Source organism: Micromesistius poutassou (assembly GCF_964030765.1).
Source record: "Micromesistius poutassou genome assembly, chromosome: 20".
In the NCBI taxonomy this organism is placed as follows: Eukaryota; Metazoa; Chordata; class Actinopteri; order Gadiformes; family Gadidae; genus Micromesistius; species Micromesistius poutassou.
Genome location: NC_140290.1, coordinates 4,296,373 through 4,322,280, shown reverse-complemented (window position 1 = coordinate 4,322,280; position 25,908 = coordinate 4,296,373). Strand labels below are relative to the sequence as shown.

Below are 25,908 nucleotides of genomic sequence, written 5' to 3'. Positions count from 1 at the left end.
TAAGCTTTTTAAGCCACTTGAATATATCATCTAATAATACAATCTTTGAGTTGTGTATCACTGCTGCTCATGCTGCATATGCTCTGCCACTAGACAGTTCATGTAGAAAGCTACCATCACATGCTTCCTCACCAGTATGTGTGCTACTCTCTTGCATGTCTCTTGCGTGTTAATATTAACATGTCTGCCTTGCTCTTCCAGATTGCCACGGAATGGAAAAGGCTTTCACGCCAGTGGAAAAACTCTAGAGAATTGATAGCAACCAAACGTTACTGGCTACAATGCTTTCTCTTTTCACCCCTCGACTCTACCGTTGTGTGAGAGAAACGGGGGAGGAAAAGAGCATATGTGTATACGTGTTTTTTTTTTTTTTTTTCCCTCTTGCTGTCTGATTTTACCTTGACTGAACTGTTGCTGACTTATTGATGAGATGATCCTGTGTATGTCTGTGTGTGCTTGTTTGTCTGCCTGTTTGTGTGCGTTGATGTGAACTCTGGACACAATATGCTCAAAGCTTTGCTCAAAGTGTGTGCACTGCACAGAAAAAGGTATTACAGACAAGTGTGCACTCCAAGTTGATGTAGGCATGGTCGGTTTTTGGCTATTTTGGTCGAGGTCTGTAAAATAGGATGTCACCATCGATATCAATGGTTCAGCTATTGGTTCTTACTTTTATATTTCTGTGGGCCGTCCTTCTCTCCTTCCTCCCCCTTTTCTGTCTCTCAGGTGGTCAAGCAGCAGAAAGCAGAATGCTCTCAGAAACTAGAAGGCCTCAACATGTGGTTGGCTGGAGCCGCCAGCATGTTGGCCAATCAGAAAGCCTGTGCAGAGTCGGGGGATGTGGATGTCTTGCAGGAGAAGCAGAAGGAACTCAAGGTACTAAAAACTTCACAAAGATCTCTATTGATCTTTATCCACAAGACATATAGGCTCATAATGACCTAACAAATGGCAAAACAATTTAAATATAAGAATGATAATTTTATATAATTGAAGCTTTATTATTATATCTCTCTCTACTAGTCAAAGTATTCACTGTATTCACAATCAATCATGTCTTCAGCCTCTTTATCTAACTGTCCCAACCAAAACATTTCTACGTACCACTGTGTTGGGGATCATGTGGCCAGACACACACACAAATCTAAATTTTCTTTGTATTAGCATCAATCTCTCCCTCTCCCTCTCCCTCCCTCCCTCGTCCAGGAGGTGCAGAAGGAGCTGCAGAGCAAAGCAGAGGGCGTGGCCGGGACCATCCGCTCGGTGGAGGACTTCCTGTCGGAGCGAGGGGACTGCCTGAGCCCCGAGGAGAGGGACAGCCTGCAGGGGGCGCTACGCCAGATGAAAGAGCAGTACGCTGCGCTGACCACCTCTGCCGACGCCTCGGTCACCCAGCTGGACACGGCCATCAGCACCACGCTCCAGCAGAACACACAGAGGGTAAGGGGAGCAGAGGGGGTTCATGGGAAATGGAGTCTTAATAAGAGTATTATTTATATAGAGTGTTGTTCGCCTTCTCATTGTAAAGTCATTTCTTTGAATATTTTGTTGATGGGAACTAAACAGGTTTCTCTTTTAGTTTTCTTGACCCCACAATGTTAAGATGCACATTTTAAGTTTGAATTTAATATTGGCTGTTGATCTCTCCACTCCACTCCTCTCCACGTTTGTCCACTCCTCCTCCTCCTCCTCCTCCTCCTCCTCCTCCTCCTCCTCTCCAGGCTAAGGCAGAGGAGGACCTCCAGGAGACCCGGGGACAAATCGATGCCATGCTGGAAGGCCTGTCCTCCCTCAGCGCGCCTGCTGTAAAGGCAGCCGCCCCCAGGTGCAGCACGTCCGCTGAAGATGTCATAGATGGGCAGCTCTCTTCCACACAGCCAGAGGGCGCTCTACAGTCACACACAGACATGCTACAGGTCAGACATGGGATGGCAGGGGTATTTTGTTTCATTATTTAACATAACTGTGGAATTCTTTGACAAAATGTATGCTTTTTTTTAATTATGCATCTAGGAATATATCTAAATAATAATATGACAAATAATATATGTTATATATGTTCATAGTTCATTAATAAAGATTTTATAATACAAAGATGCTGCATTTGTAGGTTACATTTACATTTAGGGCATTTAGCAGACTCTTATCCAAAGCGACTTACAATAAAGTACATTTGTCAGAGTTTCTAGAGAGGTTATAAGTTCATAGTTTGTTTCACACATTGTTTTACATTTTCCAAACCTCTCTCTGAGCCCAGCTGTGACTTGACCTCAACCTTTAACCCTCTAATGGTTCTCCACCCGCTCCCCTTCGACCCCGCCAGGCGGAGATGCAGCAGCTCCAGGCCCAGCAGGCCCAGTTGCTGCAAGTGGCCCAGTCCACACGCTCCCTGCTGGAGCAGCCCGACTCGGCGGTACCCCCCGAAGAGAAGCGCCGCCTCCGGGCCTCTCTGGACCAGCTTCAGGCGCAGCACCAGAGCAAGCTGCAGAACTGCCAGGTATGCACGGCTGGATCTCTCTCTCTCTCTCTCTCTCTCTCTCTCTCTCTCTCTCTCTCTCTCTCTCTCTCTCTCTCTCTCTCTCTCTCTCTCTCTCTCTCTCTCTCTCTCTCTCTCTCTCTCTCTCTCTCTCTCTCTCTCTCTCTCTCTCTCTCTCTCTCTCTCTCTGTGTCTCTCTCTCTCTCTCTCTCTGTGTCTCTGTCTCTCTCTCTCTCTCTCTCTCTCTCTCTCTCTCTCTCTCTCTCTCTCTCTCTCTCTCTCTCTCTCTCTCCAAATGGAGAGTCAGCACACTGGAGTGAAGAATGCAGATGGGATGGTGGGTTGCGCAGTGGATTTCCATTGGCAAACATTAACTAAAGCAGGAGTAAAAATGCATGGAGTAAAAAAAGACAAAATCCTATTTCAAATACACTTTATCGTAAATTAAAATCTCTAATTCTACATTATATAAAATTGTATCCTTACAAAATCTGAATGAATTGAAGAAACTCCTGCACCCAGTAGCTCATTATGCAGCACATTTTATGAGTAGTTATGTCAGACTGATCATGTATTGAATCCTTAACTTTCTGTCTGAGATGAATAAAGTACTTCTGCATCTTCAAAAGACCGATCCGGCAGGAGCTTGCATCACCGCTCTCTGCGTGTGTCTCCCTCTAGGACCGCCTGAGGAAATCGGAGGTTCTGCGGGACGAGCTGTCCAAGTTCCTCCAGGAGCACGGCGGCCTGGGCACCTGGCTGGACCAGAGCGAGCGGGAGCTGCGTTCCCTGGGGGAGGGAGAGACCGACGCACAGGGGCTGAAGGGACGTCTGGAGGAACACAAGAAGGTAGGCGCGCTCGCGACTCAAGACTAGAGGGACGTTCTCCCACGCATCGATCGCCCTTGCATGCACATACTGAGCACATGCTCTTTCCCACAATGTCTCTCTCTGTCTCTCTATCTCAGTCTCTGTCCCCCTCCCTGTTCCCCCACACATCGATTGCCCTTCCATGCACATGCACAGATCAGGTTCCTCTGATCTGGTTCCTCTAACCTGGTTCCTCTACCCCCCCTCCCCCCCTCCAGCTGGCTGAGGAGGTGATCTGCCACAAGGCGGACCTACGCTTCGTGTCCATCTCGGGCCAGAAGGTTCTGGACTCGGTGCAGGGTGCGCTGGAGCAGGCTGGGGGTTCGGACCCGGCGCTGGACAGCACCAAGCAGCTGGTGACGGACAAACTGCACGACGCCAACCACAGATACACTGCCCTACACACCAAGGTAGGCCTCCACAGATACACTGCCCTACACACCAAGGTAGGCCTCCACAGATACACTGCCCTACACACCAAGGTAGGCCTCCACAGATACACTGCCCTACACACCAAGGTAGGCCTCCACAGATACACTGCCCTACACACCAAGGTAGGCCTCCACAGATACACTGGCTAACTCCCTCCCTCTGTCTCTCTCTCTCTCTCTGCCTTCCTATGTCTCTCTTTCTCTCTCCCTCCATGTGTCTCTCTCTCCCTCCCTGTCTCTCTCTCTCTCGTTCTCTCTCTCTGCAGTCCTCTGAGCTGGGCGGCCGTCTGTCGGGGCTGCTGGAGCGCTCCCAGCAGTACCAGGACGAGGCGGTGTCGCTCCACTCCTGGCTCAGCAGCCAGGAGCAGGAGCAGGACACGGCCCGGCCCAGCGGGGACACCAACGCCCAGAACCTGCAGAACACACTGAGACAAGTACAGGTGGGACGCGCGCGCGCACACACACACACACACACACACACACACACACACACACACACACACACACACACACACACACACACACACACACACACACACACACACACACACACACACACACACACACACACACACACACACACACACTCCCTTGTTCTCGTTAAACACATCTTGTTTCGCAATATATTTATTCTCACAAAAATTATTAGAATTGCAGCGAATCCACCATTTCCTTGTGACGTTTTTTCTACAAATGCATCCCTGAGGCATATTTTATTTTCATTAACTGTGGATTTTTGGCGGATACTCTGCTGATATATGCATTTTCTCATATGCACACATTTTTACATCATTGTTTTTCCTCCCTCCGCAGCTGTTGCAGGATGAGCTGGCGGCCCGTTCGGTGCAGCTGGAGAGGGTGAAGAGAGCGGGCAGGGAGCTGGTCAGCACGGAGGAATCCCCCTCCCTCAAGGCTGTGGATATCCTCTGCACAGCAGGTAGGAGCTGGGCCCACTGGGTGCAAAACAGCGCCATCTAGTAGCTCAGAATAAAGCTGTTGGTTCTCAACTGAATTACAGTCATGCACAGAATATTTTTGGGCCTATTTTTTCAAGGACATTTCTTGAATTTAAGTCTCCTTTATGTTTTTTTGTGTTCATATCTGTTGGAAAGATATTACGTCTAAATCAATTGTATTTAGGTTTTATTTTATTTTTTTATTTTCTATTACATATTTTAAAATGTGGTCAAATGTATGCATTTTGACTAAAACCGGCAATTCATTTCCTCTGCTCTCTGTCTCCCTCAGATGGCCTGGAGAGACGGTTCGACACGCTGTCTGCGTCGGTGTCGGAGCGGGCCGAGCAGCTGCAGACAGCGGTGGCCCAGTCGGTCAGCGTCCAGGAGGGGCTGAAGGGTCTGCTGTCCTGGCTGGACCAGCTGGTTCTGAACCCAGGACCGGTCCAGGCCACCACTCAGGCTGTTCAAGACGCCATGACACAAAACCAGGTGGGTAGGCCTCACGGCCGCGGGGGAGATGGCTGCCACTATGTTTCTCGTGTTGGAATAAGCAACATGCTTTTGATCAACATGCACTTATGAAGAAATTGACTTGGAGGTCAACTAGGGACGAACATGAAGTCTCTCTGTATTAATTGCTGGCTTTAAATAATTAAAGTCGAAAACCATTTAACTTTAATCGACACACTACTCAACTGAAGTACATATGTGCATGGTGTACACATTGACTTCGGCATTTCAAATGGAAGAAGCAAAGGCATACTTCTATTTAGGGTCTTAACTTAACCAGCAACAATCATCACACATAATATTCAACAAATGAAACTAAGAAGAAATAAAAATACTTTTCCTAATTTGACTTGTGGGTATAACAAAGCAAAATCCATATCTCTGGTATACCCCCTTGACCCGCCTGACGTACTGCCTAGCGTACACCGTACCCCCCCCCCCACCGTGGAGAGGGGTGTTGGCGTTACGTGAACCCCAGCCCACCTAACCTACTCACGACCCCCCTCTCCTCTGCAGAAGCTTCGCCAGGAGTTGCTGTCCCGGCAGGGCAGTGTGGACGCCACGCGCGACTCCCTCTCCAAGCTCCTGCAGAGCGCCGACGCAGCCACGGCCTCCGACCTCCAGGGGGCGCTGGCCCAGCTGAACGGGCGCTACTCCGCCGCCCAGGCCAACCAGGCGGAGCGGGAGGCCGAGCTGAAGGACCTGCTGCCCAGGCTGGAGAGCTACGAGCGCCTGGGGGCCGACCTGCAGGGCTTCACCCAGAGCAGGCTGAAGGCCCTGGGGCCGGTGGGGCAGCCTGAACACAGCGTGGACGACTACAGGCAGACCCTGGAGGTTAGCAGGAGAAGATGTTATCCGCTTTATAGTCACAAGCCTTCATCGTAGTCCACATTGGCATGAGTTTTATCAAACGTGTGGATATTATTAGTGTTGAAGTTTAACATGTGGTTTTATTCACCAGCCATGCATTCGTTGGGCAATTCCATCATGGTTTTTATTGTCAAAAGGCTTTCAGATTTACCGTAGTTTTACCATAGGACAAAGAATGATGGACAATGAAATGTTGTTTTGTTAATAACACAGTGCATACATCTTTTGTGTCCTTTCACAGGAGGTGAAGTCAGAGCTGGAACAGGAGGCGGGACAACTGAAGTCCTTCTGTGAGCTGGGTACGGACCTCAGCCAATCACAAGCCATCTCCAACTCTCAAAGCCTGTTGGATAATGTCAAGGAGGTGTCAGATGAGTTCAGCCGACTGGAGGCCAATGTCAATGACAGGTAATATTGCAAATGGAAACCTTATCTCAACATATTTTTTAATTTATGTACAAACCTTTTTTTTCGTAAGAGCTTTACTGTGAATATACAATAGAGGTGTTAAGGTTAAAACATTAACAGATAGGAACTAGTAAAGCTAATGTACTGTACAGTAATGTCTGGGTGCTGTTAATCATCACACTTTTCTATCAGAACGTGACTGTACAATTCTTACTGTAACCCGTAGTGCTTCTCAGAAACATGGAGTACACTGAGAATGACATTATGGTCAGGGTGTATTAGTGGTAGCCTGATGCTGTTCAGACAGGGCTGCATCGGGCTACTAGGCCTCTGTTTCTGGATGCCTGCATTAATCATGCTGATTAATCATCTTTTTCTTATTTCTCTCTCCCTCCCTCCCTCCCTCCCTCCCTTTGTCTCCCAGGTTTTCAGCCATCCAGGGCTGTGAGCAGCGTCTGGCTCAGTTCCGTGGGCTCTCTGGCTCCCTCCTCAGGTGGCTCCAGGCCTCTCAGGAGCAGCTGCCTGCCAAGGAGCCCAGCCTGGACACCGAGGGCATGCAGCGCAGAGTCCAGCAACTCCAGGTGTGTGTGTGTGGGTGTGTGGGACTGTGGTGATGGCTGGGGGTAAGCGCTGGTGGTTCAACTATATTGCAGATCAAATTCAGTTCTACTTAAGCATATTAAAAATGATGATAGAGAAGTCAATAGAAAAGCACTATAGTCAATTGGATTAAGTACAGATACAGTATGTATTTAAAAGGGTTCAACGTGAGTGTGAACTAACCCTAGTGGGACTGTGATGGGTGCAGGACTTGTGCAACGACTGGGAGTCCCAGGGTGCCCGGGTCCAGGAGCTGAACAAGACCGGCTCAGAGCTGGAGTCCACCGTCATCGGCATCACCGCACCACAGACCAAGACAGGTAAACACCAGACACTGAACACTGGACATCAGTGTTCCTTACAGGAAGGTAAAGGTCTCGTGACATAGGCCGACATTCCTACTGCTCTGATTAAGTTGTATGTCCCTTAGGTGCTCCTCAGATCAACGGTTCAGCCAACCCAGGCAGTGTTAACGGCATCCATACCTGCAAAGGTGAGCTCTCACTCTGTCTATATCTCCATCTTCACTGACACTATCCATTTCTCTACCTTATCTCGTCACCTTTATCGCTCCCCTTTTCTCATTCCCTCAATCACTCACTCTCCTACACTTCTACAGACAACACCTATTAGCAGTCCCTTCCTTCTGTCGTCAAGGTTATTGATGTTTCTGTGCCTGCGCCTCCACCCCCCCCGCCCCCCCCCCCCCCCCCAGACCTGACGGAGCTGCAGGTGGCGGTGGCGGATGTGAACGGCCGCTACGAGACGCTGGGCTCTGATCTGAAGGAGCGCCACGGCCGGCAGCAGGCCGCCCTGGAGCTCAGGCAGCAGGCCAGCCAGGGGGCCCAGGAGCTCAGCAGCTGGCTGAGGGACCGCGAGCACAGCCTGGAGCAGGGCCAGAGCGCCTCCCCCTCCAAACCTGAGGTGGTACGCGCCAAGGCTCAGGAGAACAAGGTGCGCACCGGGTTCCTCCACGTCTCAAATAGGGGGGGTGGTTTGATTTTGTTTGAGGGCAGCATGTAGTTATTAATCACTGTTCTTCACATTAAATAAATTCTGGCAGTATATACTGTAAACATAAACATGCACTTTTAGAGTATGTGTAATATGATAATAGTACTTATTATTATTTGTGTTCAATAATAATAATTCATAATAAACAGGGGCAAAAAAACCCTACAAAGTCACCAAGTTATGTCATTTTTCATTCATCGCTTTTATTCTCTCCAATGCCTTCATCTCGCCCCTTCAATCACCCCAGAAGCAGTACCGCTACTGTACGTCAGTTTGTCCTGGTTGTTAACCTGCTCCTCCTCTGCTCCTCCAGGCGCTCCTCAGGGAGCTGACGGAGCACTCGGGGAAGGTGGAGGAGCTGAAGGCCTCGCTGAGGAAGCTGATCGCCGACAACCCCGACTCCCCTGAAGCAGCCTCCTGGAGACAGCAGCTGCAGGAGCTGGGTCAGTAGAGCAACCAGAACCCTGTGGCTCCCTGGAGACACCGACGCCATTGTTCTTTAAAAATACATTTGACCAACGTTTATAACCTGTAACTTCTACTGCTGCAGCGATTTACTGCAGTGGTACTGCAGAAAATGATATAGCCGTAACTGCAGCTACACCTCGTACCACTAGAGGCTGCTAATGGGAAAACAAAGCAATAGCATATAATTTGTGAGGCTGAGAACGATCAAGACCAAGTTTCCTTATCAGCAGCTGGACAGAGATTTTATTATTGAGTAGTTGAATGCAAAATGATCACATCTCAAAGTGCATCGTTTCCCTTTCTCCTCTCAGACTCCCGCTGGCAGAAGGCCAATGAGACCGCAGCACAGAGGCAGACGGAGCTGGAGACCTGTGCTGATAGGCTGGGCAGTTTTGCCACGGCGGCCAGTCAGCTGGGGCCGTGGCTGCGGGAGAAGGAGCTGATGATGAGCGTGCTCGGACCGCTGAGCATCGACCCCAACATGCTCAACACGCAGAAACAACAAGTACAGGTAGGGGGCGCCAGTCAAACATACAGGCAGCTCACCACAGACACTTTTAGAGATGTACAGCATTTTGGTTTGTTCTCTTAGGGTTAGACAAACACACATTTATGAATATTTGGATGTGTGCACACTGCACGCTTGACTGGACATTGACAGACACACAGAGAGACGCAGAGATGCATTTTGATCTGCTGAGCCCTTTCTCACAGTTACAGTTAAAGGCCTCACGGGTCATTTGGAAAAAAAAAAGAACTCTCCAAATCGAAGGGAAGAGGGATCCATCCTTCCTTTAGTTTAAGGGTTCTGTTCTGTTCCTGTTTCTCTCTATGGTTCTCCAAACCTTTGACCCAACCAATCCCTCTCTCTTTTTCCCCTCTCTCTCTCTCTCTCTCTCTCTCTCTCTCTCTCTCTCTCTCTCTCTCTCTCTCTCTTTTTTCCCTCTCTCTCTCGCCCTCAGTTCATGCTGCGCGAGTTCGATACCCGGCGGCCCCAGTACGACGAGCTGACCCAGTCTGCGGAGGGCATCCTCTCTCAGTCCGGCGACGCCCCCCAGGACCCCAAGGACCTGCAGGAGGTTCGGGCCGAGCTGGGCTCCATCTCGCAGCAGTGGGAGGACCTGACGTCCCGCCTGGACCTCAGGTCGGGCCGCATCGACCGGGCCCAGGGCACCAGCGAGCGCTACCAGGTAAGCAGTGCGCATGGGGTGCTGGACGGTTGCCCCTGGCGACGGTGATGTTCCTTTTCTAATACTGCGTGCCGTGACAAAGCCCTGCATTAATTCATACCTCGTTAGTTTGACATGGTTATTATTTTGCCGTTAGCAGACACTAGGAGTGGTTAGTGTTTTCAACTCCCTGCAAAAATGTTCTTGTATTGAATCCAATTTCGCAGTCCACCTCTAGGCAGCCTTGAGCAAGAAGCCTTACCCCTACTCTCGTTCATTATATGTATCTGATAATGACTACAAATGACTACTAAACTGCGATAGTACTATACGACTACTATTTAGTAATATAGCATCCAAAGCATTTATTATAATTCATTTTAGGTAGGTGGGGTTTAATCAGGGATCGAACCTGGGCCCTTTCCGTTTCCATCCGCCCTGGCCTCTCTGTTATCCGGCGGGGTCGTCCCACCACTGCTTTAAACAAGCCACGGTCCAAAGTCAGGCCAACACTTATTTCACCAAGCGCCCCTTTACCCCGACCCTCCACCTCCCACCCCAGGGCCTGCTGAAGGATCTGGCGGCCAGCGTGAACGACCTGGGCGAGCGGCTGGACGGCCAGGCCTCGCTCAGCGCCCAGCCCGAGGCCCTGCGGAGCCGGCTGCAGGAGACGGGCGAGGTGCGCTCGGAGCTGGAGCGGCGGCGCGCCGAGCTGGGCGAGGCGGAGAGGCTGTGCGAGGAGCTGAGCGCCATCGTGGCCGAGCCCTACCTGCGGGAGGAGCTCAGCAAGCGGCTGGAGGCCGTCGGCGCGCCGCTGCGGAGCCTGGAGGAGCGCGCCGGTAGGTGGAGATGGGGGTGGTGGTGGTAGTGGAGATGATGATGATGCTGATGACGATGAGAGGGACAAAGGTCTCTTGTCTGGTTGTCAAGTTCCATCTTTTTTATATATATAAATACAGACTGACGGCACAACAACAACAGAAACAATACTATAAAGAACAGAGGTAGCCCAGACACGGTATCATATTACGTTTGATTTGCTTTATGATCCGTTTGTTTGTTTGCTTGTTCAAGTTCGGTACCATCTTTGGTTTAAACCTGATTCTTAAAGTTAGCATCGTTTTTAGCATAATAGATAGAAAAATAGTTGAGCATAAAAATTGGGCAAGATGTCCTCAATGATTCAAATGGTATTTATAAAGGATACTTCAGTGCGATACAGGAATAATAGATAAGGAATCAAATGAAATACAGTAAATTACTGTTTTTCATTTCAACAAAGAACATGGACAACTACCCAAACATACTCAGAATTGCTACTATTACATGATTACGTCTTTGACTAATTTCAACCCGTAGAAAAGCAAGCCATTTATCCTCCTGGGGATAACTAGCACGGGTCGACGGCAATACGAGTATTCTAATGCCCCTTTTCCACCGACAGTACCAGCTCAACTCGCCTCAACTCGCCTCGACTTGGCCCGCCTTTTTTTGCGTTTCCATTGCCAAAAAAAGTACCTGGTACTTTTTTTAGTAGCACCTCCGTCGAGGTTCCAAGCAAGCTGAGCAGGTACTTTTGTATGACGTAAACAGGCTGCTGGCAACTGATTGGCCAGCGGCTGCAAACGGGAATAATCAATCTAAGTTAAGTTGTGGCTGGAGTCCACAGACCCTCTGCCGAGGGGGACACGGATCAGCATTTTGTGTGTCGCTCCTTTCCCGGGGCTAGACTTAGGCTGCGCATGGTTGTGTGTGTCGGGTGTGGTTGTGTGTGTCGGGCGTGGCTGGAGTCCACGGACCGGCTCCCGAGGGGGACACGGATCAGCGTTTCGCTGTTTTGTTTTTTTCGTTTTTCTCGATTTTCGCCTCCATCAACGTTACCATATGACAATAGATTCGCAGTTATTGCGTTTTTTATTTTATTTTATTTCCCATCATAACCTTTCCCGGGAATCAGGAAATAGTCTCGATCAGATTTCCCGGGAATCCTGTCCCCCGGGATTCTAACCTAATGACGACCCGCCCACGTTGAATAGGTACTTTTTTAGATGGAAACGCGACGTGCCTGGAACCAAACCAAGTCGTGCCGCACTAAGTTGTGGCGAGTTCAGCTGGTACTGTCGGTGGAAAAGAGGCATAATTCAGGTCAAACCGAATCCAAAGGTAGATAGGAATGGGAATCTTTGATATTTTCTTTGTTTCATTTCTACATCTTTTTCTCGTTTCAAGTTCCTGACGCTGAGATGAAAAGATAGTTTTTGATAACAAACACAGTGGAACTGGATATTATTCAACACCCTGCTGCCCCAGGCTAGAGCGTCATGCTGCTGTCATTTGATTTCAATCTCTGGCTGGAGACACTCACCGCTCCCTGATAATCATTAAAATCCAATTTCTTTGTTTGCCAGATGTAATCATGTTTGAGAGCAAACAGATGCAACTGTTCGACGTGTTATCTCTCTGAATGTTACCAAAATATCCTACTTCTTCTACAGTTTTGACAGTAGATTGTTTTTAATACAGAGCAAAGTAAATAGACCAGTTGGATATACTAACAGATGTATTTCCAGAGCATCTCCAAATCCCAATTATTTTTGTAAATCTGTCATACAAATTGTTTGGACAAAATCAAAAAACTCCTAACAAACTCTCACTTACACTCTCTCAATCTCTCTCTGTTTATCTCTCTTTGGCTGTCGCTCTCCTTCTCTCTCTCCCCCCATCCATCTGTCTCTCTCCTCCTGCTTCGTTGTCTTTCTCTCTCTCTCTGTCTTGTTGTCTCTGTCTCTGTCTCTGTCTCTCTGTCTTGTTGTCTCGCTCTCTCTCTCTCTCTCTCTCTCTCTCTCTCTCTCTCTCTCTCTCTCTGTCTCTCTCCTGGGCTCTCTCTCTGTCTCTCTCTCTCCTCGGCTCTGTCTCTCCTGGTCTCTCCCTCTCTCCAGCCGACGGTCTGTCCCAGCTGCAGGCCGCCCTCTCCTCCACCCAGCAGTTCCAGCAGATGTTCGACGAGCTGCGCTGCTGGCTGGACAACCAGGCGGACACCAGGGACTCCTCGGCCGACTCCCTCCCCTGCCAGCCGGGGGCGCTGCGCTCCCTGCTGGCCCACACCGAGGACCTCCAGCGGGGGATCGCCGCCCAGCGCGGCTCCTACGAGCTCCTCCAGGCCGAGGGCGCCTCGCTCCTCGCCGCGCTCCCCGCCGGAGGGGACGAGCGCTCGGCCCTGCAGTCGCGCCTGTCCGGCCTGCGCCAGGACTGGGACGGGCAGAACCAGAGGGTGACCGACCGGCAGAACCGCCTGAAGTCCACCCTGGCCAAGGCGGAGACGTACCAGCAGCACCGGGCGGAGCTGGTGCCCTGGCTGGAGGAGTGCGAGGGGAAGGACGCGGAGATACGGCCGTCGCTGGACCCCGCGGCCGTGGACGAGGCCCTGCAGAGGGCCAGGACGCTCTCCATGGACCTGGACAGGAGGCGACCCCTGGTGGACGCCCTCAACACTGCAGCGGACCAGTTGCTGGAGCAGTGCCGCGTCGGAGAGGAAGAGGTAAGTCGCTCGTTAAAGAATTTCTACAATTTGGTTTGCTTCCAGATTCAGCCAAAGCTGTAGATTTTGATCTATGTTTGCTTTTTTTCTATATATATGTTGCATTTGCGAGAATCACAACAAATAATCAAAACAAATTCGAAACCACCCTAGTTTCGATGACTCTTGTCTCCAGTTACAACAGGTTCACAATTCACATTTTCTTTAAGACATGCTTGACTCCCATCGCTCTGTTTTTTATACAGTCCAAAAACAAACCCCCAGCAATGCTAACATGTCCCCCCCCCCCCCCCCCGGTTGACAATAGGTGCGTGATGAGAAGGCCCAGCTGAACCGCAGGGTGGACGGCCTGGGGGAGCGGGTCCACGACCACACCTCCCAGCTGGAGGAGCTGGCCGGCCGCCTCAAGGAGTTCCAGGAGGGGAGGCAGAGTGTGGAGCGGAGGCTGGATGCGGCCAAACACCAGATAGAGGTCCAGGAAGCTCTGGGGCCACAGGTAATCTGAATGGATGTTTAATCTGAATTTGGTTGAGTTTAGTCTGATTTACTGTTGAGTTGTAATACTGAGTAAATCATTGGGCTGTTGTTAATATGCTCATCAGATAACAGATGACAAAAAATGTACTTGATGATTTAGAAATGTACATCTGAGAATAATGCAAAGAGCTCATCCACTACTATTATCATTTAGTCATTCTAACAGATACGTTTATCTAAAGTGTTGCACATCATTTACAAGCAGGTAGGGTAAAGGCATCTTGCCATAGGATCTCTACGGGTAGCCTGCAGACATTGGGAATCAATCCCAGAACCTTTTGGCTCAGAGTCAAACATCCTTACCCCAAATAGACCATCCTGCTCCCCAAAGATTGTAATTATTTTCTCTTCTAAATCATTGACTTTTAAACCCTTTCTCTCTGTGGTCCACAGGCGTGCAGTGCAAAGAGCCTGGAGCGTCTGAGGAGCCAGCAAGAGGCCCTCAGGTCCCTGCAGCCCCAGGTGGTCTACCTACGAGACCTGGCCCAGGGTCTGGTGCAGGACGCCCCCCAGACACCAGGGGGCGGCAGAGAGGGAGCAGAGAGGCTGCAGCAGCAAGCCACCGACACTGAGAAGGAGTATGAAGACGTTACAGAGAAGGTGAGAAGGGATGGGGTCGTTTTTTATAAATTGTACAGATTTCATAAAAAACACACATGTAATTCACTATCATTATGAAGAAAGAGAAACAGTACAATTTTTTCCCAGCACGGCACAGGGGAAAAAGTAATAAGCAATGAGTGAGATCATAGATTATTACTCCTGAGTAGAAAAAGACCAATGAGAACAGCTCTTCGTGTGTGTATGTGAGTGCGAGTGAATTTAGGTCAAGGCTGTGTATTAGACTGCGTGGACCAGTGTCCAGGCGGTTGAGAAAGTGCAGAGAGTGCTGGGCTGTCAGGAGACTAGCGCTATTTGAGTTACAGCTAGTCTTATATGGGCATTGTGGACGTCGTGGCTCTTTTAGTCATCGTTTGAAATGTAAACCACATGTCCTGGAATACAAGGTACTATAACCATAACTATTATAACCATATTTCTCCTTTCTCGTCTCCAAACTTCCCATACAAGGTCACTCCAACCCAAACCGTTCGCCAGGACCATCGTGTTAATATTAATATGTATTTGTTTTACCTAAATACATTGGTCTGTTGCTGCTATTGCACAACCTAGTTTCGCACAGATAACTGGACAGAAGGCAGTGTAGCAATGCATATCAGAAATGCAAGGTGAATCACTGTTTTATTTTATTTGCCTAGTGAACAGCGACCACATATGGTGTATCAAAGTGCTATCTATTTACTTAGTTATTGTATAATTCATTATAAAGTCTATTTACACCTAGATAATACATGCAGTATTAGATAACCCCATGTCTCTCTCCCGCTTAGATCGAGTAGTATTAACCCTATTGTGTCTCTCCCTCCCCCCACCCCCACCCCCCTCCCCCCCTCCCGCCAGGTGGAGCGCTGCTCGGCGGCGCTGGAGTCGCGCCTGCAGGGCGTGGGCGAGGTGCAGACGCACGTGCGCGACGTCTTCTCCCGCCTGGCCGACCTGGACGACGAGCTGGACTCCCTGAGCCCCGTGGGGCGCGACGCCGACTCGCTGGCCTCCCAGGCCGAGGCGCTGCGCGGCTTCCTGGCGCGCGTGGGGGACCTGCGCGGCCAGCTGGACGGCCACGGCTCGGAGTGCACCACCATGCTGCGGCGGGAGGGCTCCTCCCCCGACCTGCTGGCCCTGCGCCGCGAGACGGAGGCCCTCAGCAGGCAGGCGGGCAAGGTGAGACGGGGGCGGTGTGGGGGGGGGGGAGGTGAGAGAGAATGGGCGGGGGGGGGAGGAAAGAGGGATGGAGGGATTGAGGGGGGGGGGGGGAAGAGTAGAGAGATGGTGGGTGGGGGTGAGAGAAGGGGAGAGGGAGGGGGAAAACAGGAGAGAGAGAGGAAGGGGTGAAGAGCGAAAGGGGGAGAAAAGAGATGGGTGGGGGGATGGGGGAGGACTAGAACATAGGCAGGGGAGAGTAGGTAGGAAGGAGAGAGTGGGACAAGGAGAATGGAGAAGGGGCTGGGTGAGATGATGGCGAGATAAGGGGGGAGAGAGGGTTAAACGGGACAGGTGGAAAGATGAGGTGGTTGCAGGGTCGAGGGGGGGAGGGAGAGAGACAGGAAGTGGAGGAGAGGAAAGATTTTGCGGGTAGCAAAACTCAAACACACACACACACACATGACCACCGTTCTATTTCCTCCATCAAAGCTGACTTCCCTCTCTCTCTCTCTCTCCCCCTGCAGTTGAACGAGCGAGGCCAGGTCCGCTTGGGGCAGATCGACGACGCCGCGGAGAAGGTGCGGGAGTTCTACGGGCTGGTGGCCGAGCTGCAAGGCATGCTGGGAAGGGCCGAGGAAGGCCTGACCGCCCAGGGTTTGGTCGGCACGGAGGTGGAGATCATCAAACAGCAGCTGCAGGAGTTCAAGGTAGGAGCTGAGTGTGTCGTCATACAAGTGTGTGTGTGTGTGTGTGTGTGTGCGCATAGGCCAGAGGGAGAGTAAAGATGATGCTGTGGTGGTTTCTCAGCATTGCTCATCAGAACATTGTGCGTGAGTGTGTGCGTGTGTGCACGATCGTAGCGTGAGGTGGTTCCGGGAGCCACACGCTCGTCATCCCCTCGCTTCATCCTGGAGAGCTTTACACACACACACACACACACACACACACACACACACACACACACACACACACACACACACACACACACACACACACACACACACACACTGTCTGTCTCTCTCTCACTCTCGATATCTCTGTCTCCCATTAAACATTCAAGCCTAAGCCTAAGTGTGTGTGTGTGTGTGTGTGTCTTCCAGGATCAGGGTTATTACACACTATCTGTCGTCATTTACAAAATAAAAGTATGATGCATCCATTTTGTCGCGGCGGAAGTGTGTTGGTTGAAGTACACACAAGCGTGCCTGGAACCCGGCAGAGCTGCCTCACTGCCCCCACGATTACCGCTACCAGACTGTTGTCATAGCAACCAAACGGGGCACAGTTGGCAGCGGTATGAGTGAGTGATCAACACAGATGTATCTTGAAAGGGATCGGGCTGATTATGCCGAATAATAGAAACACATTGCATTCAAATGCCTTCAATACATGTTTTGTGTGAGGGCACAGATGTGGTGAGATTTACAGTCTCATTTTTTCGGTCTTTTGATTCAAAGAGACCCAAATGGTATTTGGTCAAAAAGTTAAATGAAGATAATCATCATCATCATTACTGTTTCTCTTTCCCCAGTCAGTTGTTTTGTTAAAGGCCTTCCCTTTTACTGGGTCAAATTAATATATGTATATGGTAGGAAGATGGGAACAGAAAAAAACAAAGACAAAACAGTTGTCTAATTTTGGTCATGGGATGGTGATATGTTGTATGTGATGTATCCTATATCCTGCTGTAGTCAGGATTGGCACTTTCCTAAACTCCATAATAGCTGATCACCTATGGACTCTCTAGAAATAGACTTATGCACAACTGAACACCAGTAAGAAACTTTTCCCAGGTGGAAACACAATTACTCTGAAAACGTACATAGCCCGATGTCAATACATGACACATGTCAATGGCAGAGAAAGTGCGAGAGATTGTAAACATGCTATTAATACAAAATGTCTTCACTGCATTGACGCAATGGTCAGATGCGCTGAAAGCGTCATCATGGTCCATTCTAAATAGCTTTTAATGTTGGGCTGGAGTCACCGTTTGATGGCTGGGGACACAGCAGGGACCTCTGTCTCAGTGTGTTTTCCTTTTCACGGGTGCTGCATCTGTGCCCATGACTTCACCGTATGTCTGAGGTCTGCCAACAGAGCAGGTTAGCAAAGCTCTCTCTCTCTCTCTCTCTCTCTCTCTCTCTCTCTCTCTCTCTCTCTCTCTCTCTCTCTCTCTCTGTCTCTGTCTCTGTCTCTAGACGGTTAACTTCAAAGAGAGCACATCCTGGCCGAGATATCGTATCCTGTCCGGTGGCGAACGCTGTGCAGGCACGCAGCTATGCAAGACTGCAAAAGCCTGTTTAACTTAGCAAGTTAAATAAATAAGAAAAACGGTCCCCGCCTCCCCCTTATCACGGGGACTTTGGGGTCAGCCCTGTCTTTGTGAACTGTGATGGGCGTTTTGGATGAGAGGCCTGGTCCAAATTGTTTTTGTGCTTTTGAAATATTTAGTAGGAGCGCTGCACGTCTCCTGTGTTGTTGCCGCCATCAGGACATGTGGGAGGTTGAAAGAACATCTATTTTAATTTCCTCTTTTTCTTTCTGGGTTTCTGCTAAGCCTTCCTACCTTCGCCTTGTGTCCGACGCACATGTCTCTGATTAGTGTGTTATTTGTCCTTTTTTCTTATTTTGATGGTTGGAATGTGTGTGGATGGTTATTGATCTAAATGGCAGCCCTAGATCTCTCTCCCCCTTCTCTCTCGCTCTCTCTGTCTTTGTCTCCCAGCCTCCCGCACTCCCACTCATGTACCCCTTCTGTCACGGCAGGGAGGATAAAGAGACCCAGATAGAGAGTAGGAGGTGGGTGAGAGATAGAGAGACAGACAGACGATGTTAGAAGATATGCTATGTAATTCTTCCTGAGTTGGACACTGACAAAGAGAGCGAGAGTTCCACTTGTTTTACATCTGCCTCTATAAACAGATATGTCTACACGCTGTGTGCATGCATAATGTTTTATTTCAATGGACTCCCGACCGTTTATAAAGGAGGTTCCTGCAAATATAAACACACGCACGCTAAATAGAGAATGAAATGTGAACACAAATATAAACGGTGGCAGAAATAGTCTGTTTGTCTGCCTGTCTGTCTGTGTACTTTAATCTGAGCACAGATAATTTATTCATAGTGGGCAAGAAGTGGAGAAGAGGATATGTATATTTATCTTTGCACTGTATAGATATATATATGTATACTGTATATATAGTGAAGAAGAGGAAGGGTTGAAGCTTAAGGACAAAAAGATGAATATACTAGAAAGTATCACCCCCCCTCTCTCTATCTCCCTCTCTCTCCCTCTCTCTCTCTGTAACTGATCCAGCTTGGTTCAGTTTGAACCTAAACATGTCTGTCTGGCCCCAGACCCCTTCCTTCCCCCTCCCCAGAACCCCATACACCCCCTCCAAGCCCAGACCTCCCCTCCCCCACCAGACCCCATTTCCAGTCCTAAGCGATGAGGTCATTCCTCCGTTCACAGAGGGATGGGGGGATGACATCGGGGTGTGTGTGTGTGTGCGTGCGTGCGTGCGTGCGTGTGCGTCATGGGGCCGTAATGGCTCCATTAAAGAGAGAGGTTATGTTTTCAGGTCAGGTCTTATTGTTGAAACTTCCCAACAGTGATCTCATAGCCCGGGTTCACCGGGACAGAGGGAGGGTGGGGCGGGTAGTAGTAGGCACTCAAGTCCCTCAAGTCGACTCTCAAGGCATTCATTTGCAAGTGTTTCTGCTAGTGCTTTTTATTGCAACTTTTATCACAAGGAAAAGTCCGCCGTGGTAGGGAAGTTAACTAGGAAGTTCTTCTCTTTGTGTCTGCGTGGAAGGTACTGGGAGGACCTCTCCATTCTGATTGGCTTTTTAGTAGCCAATTTGATGTCTTTGTTTTGCTAAAGCTTTTGGGGGAAAACGTATTCATGTAGCCTCCGCCCACAGTTCTGATTCCCCAAATCCCCTTGCACATGAATGGATGAAGGAATCATTGAACGAACAAAGGGGTTAAAACCTTTCTCTTTATTTGCATCTGATGTTCATTGGTTAATATTATTCTTCTGGTGTCTAGTGTAGTACATTTGAACCACTTTTCATGAGTTGTTGTGAAGAAGTGGAATATAGTATGTGCTTCATTTGGACTTCTTCGTTAGTATGTGTGTGTGTGTGTGTGTGTGTGTGTGTGTGTGTGTGTGTGTGTGTGTGTGTGTGTGTGTGTGTGTGTGTGTGTGTGTGTGTGTGTGTGTGTGTGTGTGTGTGTGTGTGTGTGTGTGTGTGCGGGGGGGGGGCATGCTTGGACAGCTGAGATTCCTGTTGCACCTAAAAAAGGGAGACAGGAATTACAAACATGTACTTGTGCAGAAGACTCACACTCAAACACACACATGCATAAATATAAATATATGTATAATATATATAACACTGGGTGTGGTGCAAACAACCATGTACATGTCCCTGCACCCCTCGGTCCCCAAACAGCTGACACAGTCCCTGGGTGGGTTACACACACACACCTTGCCTGACACACAGAAAAACCATCCCTTTTTTGGAATGTCCATGTGCAGCTGTGTGTGTGTGTGTGGGTGCTTTAAATCATGAACGCACACATAGCTCTGTCCTCACCCTGCACCTCTCTCTCTCTCTCTCTCTCTCTCTCTCTCTCTCTCTCTCTCTCTCTCTCTCTCTCTCTCTCTCTCTCTCTCTCTCTCTCTCTCTCTCTCTCTCTCTCCTATAGCCTCCCAACCACCTCCCTGTCTCTACCTTCCTGTAAGCCCCCCTCTCTCGTCATATCACGACTCCCTCCATATATCATCCCATAGTCTCTCCAACATGCCCTTCCCTCTCCTCATCACATCCTAAGGCCTCTTGCCCATTTCACTGTCCGTGAGTCACGGCGCTCGCCCACCAATGATTATGTCAGCAACTATTTTTGCGCTGGTTCTGGGTTCCAGTGTAAACCAGCTCAAATGGCAGAATTTCTAAAGCAGTTCTAACAGCTACATCCAGATCCGGGTGGTTGATTATGTTTGGGCATGAGCCATGGCAACACATATTCTCCTGCTTTATTACTTTGTACTTTGTTTATAACACTTATTTGATGTATGTCTGGGTTGTTGATGATATAAGTTGATCTTATTTCCCATATCAGTGATAAAACCATTCCTGTGTTTTGGGTTGGCCATATTGCACTCACTATTGCAATCTCCGATACTCAATAAAGTGCCTCATTGCTGCTTGTCAGATGTGGTATGTTCACCAGTATTTATCTTTCACTACATCCTCTTTGAAGACTTTGCTTACATAGTGGGATGCGTGTGTGTGTGTGTGTTGATGCTGGTGGCTGGGGCGTGTCTGGTGTAGTAATGTCTAGAGTTCAGTTTGTGTGTGTGGGTTAATGTGTAAGTGTTAGAGTTCAGTGTGTCGACTAACCCGCCCTGATCTAAACCATACGTCACCATGGTAACCCGATCTACCAGCCCTCTTTACGCATCCAAATACGGCCCTTCCTGAACCAGATTCTCTCACTTTCTCTCTCTCTTTCCTGGACTTTATTATCTCTTATTCTTCCTTCCTCCCTCCCGGTTAAGTTAGTGTGTGTGTGTGTGTGTGTGTGTGTGTGTGTGTGTGTGTGTGTGTGTGTGTGTGTGTGTGTGTGTGTGTGTGTGTGTGTGTGTGTGTGTGTGTGTGTGTGTGTGTGTACCCAAGGGTCTGATTAAATCATGTGAACATAATTTCTCTAATCTCATGAAGTTATTAGTCTATCAGGCCCTCTCCTTAACCAATTCACACACACTCTAACCCTAACAATATCCCTCAACGCCTCAAGTACAAAATCCAAATAAAACAAAAACATATATATATATATTTTTTAAACATGTTTTGGCCGTCATCATGCCCCTGTCTGTTTTCTTTTTCTTCTATTTAATTTTTTTCAAATGGGCATGGTTAACATTATGTTTAAAATTATTTGCTTCTTCTACTGTGTCTCTGTGTGTGTGTGTGTGTGTGTCTTATGAGTTTGTGAAAGCTGTATAGTTTCAGCTGTTAGAAGCGAGAACGACAAGGTCGGGCTTTCTCTCGCCCTCTTCCCACAGCTCACTCTCTCACTCTCTCTCTCTCTGTGTCATTCCGTTCAGAGATGGTCCCACCAGCACACAGAAAGCAATAGATCATCTATAAATAACATATAATCCAATATTTCCAACATGATGCGATGCAGAAGATAGTGGACGTTCCGGGAGCCACAATCTGGTTGTTGTTTTCCACTCCTCAACATCATCTGACATTGCCCATCTCAAACGCGAGGGCTCGCTGAGGGGTCACTGACTTCCCCCAGAAGCCTCCTCCTGCAGGCCTCATACAGCAGCAGAGGTGTGAGAACGGCAAGAGAAGAAGAGAATTGGGTGGGAGTGTAGTGGTTGGGGGTGGTGATCCTACCCTCGACAATCTCACAGGTGGTGGTGTGTGTGTCTGTGAGGGGGGGGGGGGTTTGTGTATCAGTGTGTACATCAACAAGGCAACTTTGTTTTTGTCTCTCATCTTAGTGTGTAAGGAGTTGAAGCTGAGCCTGTTTCACCTGTTCAGCTTCTAGTGGCTTGATAATGTGGAAAAGACCTGACCAAATCAATAACACATGGGCTGTTAAATAGAAACACACACACGCACCCACTGCTTTAGAGGCTGCTGTCTGGTATTTTCCCTTTCAGCTTTTATGTTCTTAAGAGAATGTCCACACACACACCGTTAAATAACAAAGACAAAATCGGTCCCACAATCTGTAGTGTGATATGAATGTGGTGAGGAGTGGATGATTGACGGGCCTTATTGAGACAATGAAGTGGGGGATGGGGCTGTGTGTGTGTGTGTGTGTGTGTGTGTGTGTGTGTGTGTGTGTGTGTGTGTGTGTGTGTGTGTGTGTGTGTGTGTGTGTGTGTGTGTGTGTGTTAGGGAGTAAGAGATTTGTGGGTGCGAGTTTCCCAGTTTCTTTGTCTCTGTCTGTCTGCCCTGAGGAGGTGGGGAACATTATCTGCTTTCACTTACGCACACACACGCATCCACATACACACACACACACACGTGCGCACACAGACAGACAGAACAGTGTGCTAGTTAATATAATGCTCCCCGGGAGACTTGCAAAGGGTGGATACCCACCAAGAGTGGTGCAGTCTGCATTTCTTAAGCTGCCTGGTTACAGGAGAGGGGGAGGGGAGCAGGAGAGAAAGAAAGGAGAAAAAAAAGAGAGACAAATTATGTTTCAGGAGGGAGAGTGGTGTATAAAAGTGTTAAAGACAGAACTTAAGCTGCACGACTTGGAATCAAACTGCCTTTGTGTGGGCAGAATGGGGTGAGAGATGCATGTAAAAAGAGAGAGACAGGAGTGTACTCTGCTTTTGACAGGTGCTCTCCCGCAAGGTACACAGCGACCCAGGAAAATCAATAATGCACATTCCCTGCGTGTGTGTGTGTGTGTGTGTGCGAGCATGTGTGTCAACCGCTAAGTAGTTTACTCTCGGGAGCGAACAAAGGCAACCTGAGCCCTTTTACCTGTGGCCTAACAAAGGCATGGTTAACCAGACCTGTTAGAGTAACGAAATTGGGACGTATTTACTTTTTTAATGCAAACACGGGACAACGATTGGCAGGGCTGCGTGTGGGGTTGCTCAGCAGGGTTGTTTGCTGGAAATCCACTAGAGTCTTGAGGAAACCTACACATATCCTGTTAATATTTACTGTGTTCCGTAAGAAATACAGTCGGGGAAAGATGGATGACGGTGCGCCTCTTTGAAGACGCATCCCTCTGTCGGGGATGACCGTCTTGTCTGGGACGTGTTTTAGAAGAGTTTCTAGTCCTTCCGTGGTAGGGGGAACTACTTGGTAGAAGCCTGGGCTGACGGCGTGGGATGTGAACCCTTAACCGTGGCCGTGCTCCATCGTGATTTATCACCACTCCTGTGGCCCTGCTAAGATGTCCTAATATTAAATGAAGGAGGGTTTGAAAGAGAAAGGCAGGAGATCGATATGGTTCAATCAATGGATGGATCATGGATCATGGATGGACAGATCAGGGTTATGGGGCAGGGGGAGGTCAGGGTTGATGGGTAGAATATTTGAAAGTCAATACTGAAAGCACGGACGGGTAGGGGGGCGGTGGCTTTGTTTGAATCAGCAAATGAAATGACAGCTCCCTCCTCCCAGCCCCTCCTCCCACCCTTGGTAGCCTTCCCACATCTGTAAATACTTGGAGCTAATTGTGGTCTAGTCCGATAGAGTACTGGCCAGCCACAGGTGTGTGTGTGTGTGTGTGTGTGTGTGTGTGTGTGTGTGTGTGTGTGTGTGTGTGTGTGTGTGTGTGTGTGTGTGTGTGTGTGTGTGTGTGTGTGTGTGTGTGGGGCCCAGTGACAAACCCCTTTTGTTTCTATAAAGACGTTTGCGTTGGACGAGGCCTTGACAGCTGCAGTGCAACTGACAGAGTGAGGGAGAGCGGGGGCATTAGGGGAGAGAGAGGGGGGCGAGAGCGGTTAACAAGAATGAGTGGCGTATTTAGCGTGGTTGACATGCAGATCACGGGAAAGTCTCAGCAACAGTTGAGCGAGTGAGAGAGGGATATGGAGGGAGAGAGAGAGAGAATGCTCCCTCCCTTCCATGATTATTAAGAATGTGTTTACAGGCAAAGGAATGAGAAGGAGCGAGCGAGTTAGAGGGCGAGAGAATGAAAGTGAGAGAGAGAGAGAGTGAAGGCGTAGTTCAACGGTGATCAGATAGTTTTAAACAAACAGAGACTGGCTCATATAAGGAGCCAAGAGAGGGAGAATTAGAGGGCGAGAGAGAGAGAAACCTAGAGGGAAAAAGAGGGAGAAAGAGAGGGGAGTATGAGGAGAAATAGAACAAAGCACCCAAACGGAGGGATGCTCTAAGTGAGTACAGCCAGAGAAAGCAACCGGGGCCCAAGCTCTCGCTCTCTCACTTTCTCTCTCTCTTTTACCCCCAGGTAACAGGGCCCCAGGTTGCCCTGTTTGGCAGTATCCCCCTATTTTTGATCTGACTGGGTGGTTTGTCAGACATTTTGTGAACCCCTACGAGCCAACCCCCAAACCAACTTTGTTTGGTTTTTTTCCATTTGCCCCCCGGATATTACACACAGACACACATGCACGCACATGCACACACCCACCAATCTTCCTCAGTGAGATAAGGTTTCGATCTAGGCACAGATCGGCATGCACAAGTGGAGAATGTGACGATGAGCTTGAGTGTGTGTGTCTGTGTGTAAGTGTTCACATATGGGAAGAAGGCCACACATGAAGGAATGCTTTTTGACCGTCACTACTGCTCATTGTTAAAATACCACAAATATTTCTGCCAGCCTCGTTCCAACACTGACTAAACTGGGAAACTTGAGTAAACTAAACTGGGAAACTGAGTAAAAAAGCCTGTAAAAGCAGGCGGCAAGTAAATACACCAAGAATAAACGTTAAACCGAGAGAGAGAGAGAGAGAGAGAGAGAGAGAGAGAGAGAGAGAGAGAGAGAGAGAGAGAGAGAGAGAGAGAGAGAGAGAGAGAGAGAGAGAGAGAGAGAGAGAGAGAGAGAGAGAGAGAGAGAGAGAGAGAGAGAGAGAGAGAGAGAGAGAGACTGTTTGGAGAGCAAAACACTGGGCTTATTATTGATAAGCTCGTTTTACCCCTCATTGAGAACGTAGCTCCACCCCCCCTCCCTCGAGCTCCCGTTCCCTCCTCCTTTATTTCCCTCTGTATCGTTTTACTCTCCGCGGACCTTGTTTTTTTGTGCTGCGACGGGGTGGGGCGGGTAATGACACACACACACACACACACACACACACACACACACACACACACACACACACACACACACACACACACGTGGGAGAATTAGGAGTGGATTACAAACCTCCAAATAATGCAACCATTTCACACTGGTTGACAACCCCCCACCTCTCTCTCCCTCCCTCCCTCTCCCTCTCTCTCTCTTTCTCTAATGTGTCACTTCTTCTCTCCCCCCTGGAACACTGATATCATCCAGCTCCCAGTCTGCTTCCTCATCAGTTATTCTTTAACCATTTTAATTAGTTCCTCTTTCTTTCTTTCGTTCGTTCCTTCTATGCCGTTGTGTGTCTGAAAAAGTGTGGGAAGGTAAACGTTTCGGGCATAGTGGATGGCCTTTCAGAATCAGTCACCACGTGCATTTTTCTCTGGAAACAAAGAGGAATTATTCCCCTGTTCCACTCTTTTATTCTTTCCTCTCTTTCCCTCGTATCTGTTGCCCTGGCTCTACGCCCCCTCCTAGCACTCT

At 49.0% G+C, this 25,908-nt stretch overlaps 1 protein-coding gene across 1 annotated transcript in view; it reads left to right on the top strand.

The window, feature by feature from the left end:
- The window catches only part of macf1a (microtubule actin crosslinking factor 1a), a 110,048-nt gene that overhangs the window by 35,325 nt on the left and 48,815 nt on the right, over nt 1–25,908 (top strand). Inside the window, 24 exon segments of the mRNA XM_084484494.1 lie at nt 727–876; nt 1,207–1,440; nt 1,722–1,916; nt 2,324–2,497; nt 3,158–3,325; nt 3,565–3,756; nt 4,044–4,217; nt 4,591–4,714; nt 5,026–5,225; nt 5,763–6,080; nt 6,358–6,524; nt 6,949–7,105; nt 7,333–7,444; nt 7,555–7,617; nt 7,840–8,078; nt 8,452–8,581; nt 8,918–9,117; nt 9,569–9,796; nt 10,338–10,614; nt 12,715–13,313; nt 13,621–13,809; nt 14,244–14,450; nt 15,312–15,629; nt 16,136–16,318. Of these exon segments, the coding sequence (XP_084340620.1) occupies nt 727–876; nt 1,207–1,440; nt 1,722–1,916; nt 2,324–2,497; nt 3,158–3,325; nt 3,565–3,756; nt 4,044–4,217; nt 4,591–4,714; nt 5,026–5,225; nt 5,763–6,080; nt 6,358–6,524; nt 6,949–7,105; nt 7,333–7,444; nt 7,555–7,617; nt 7,840–8,078; nt 8,452–8,581; nt 8,918–9,117; nt 9,569–9,796; nt 10,338–10,614; nt 12,715–13,313; nt 13,621–13,809; nt 14,244–14,450; nt 15,312–15,629; nt 16,136–16,318 (4,998 nt within the window).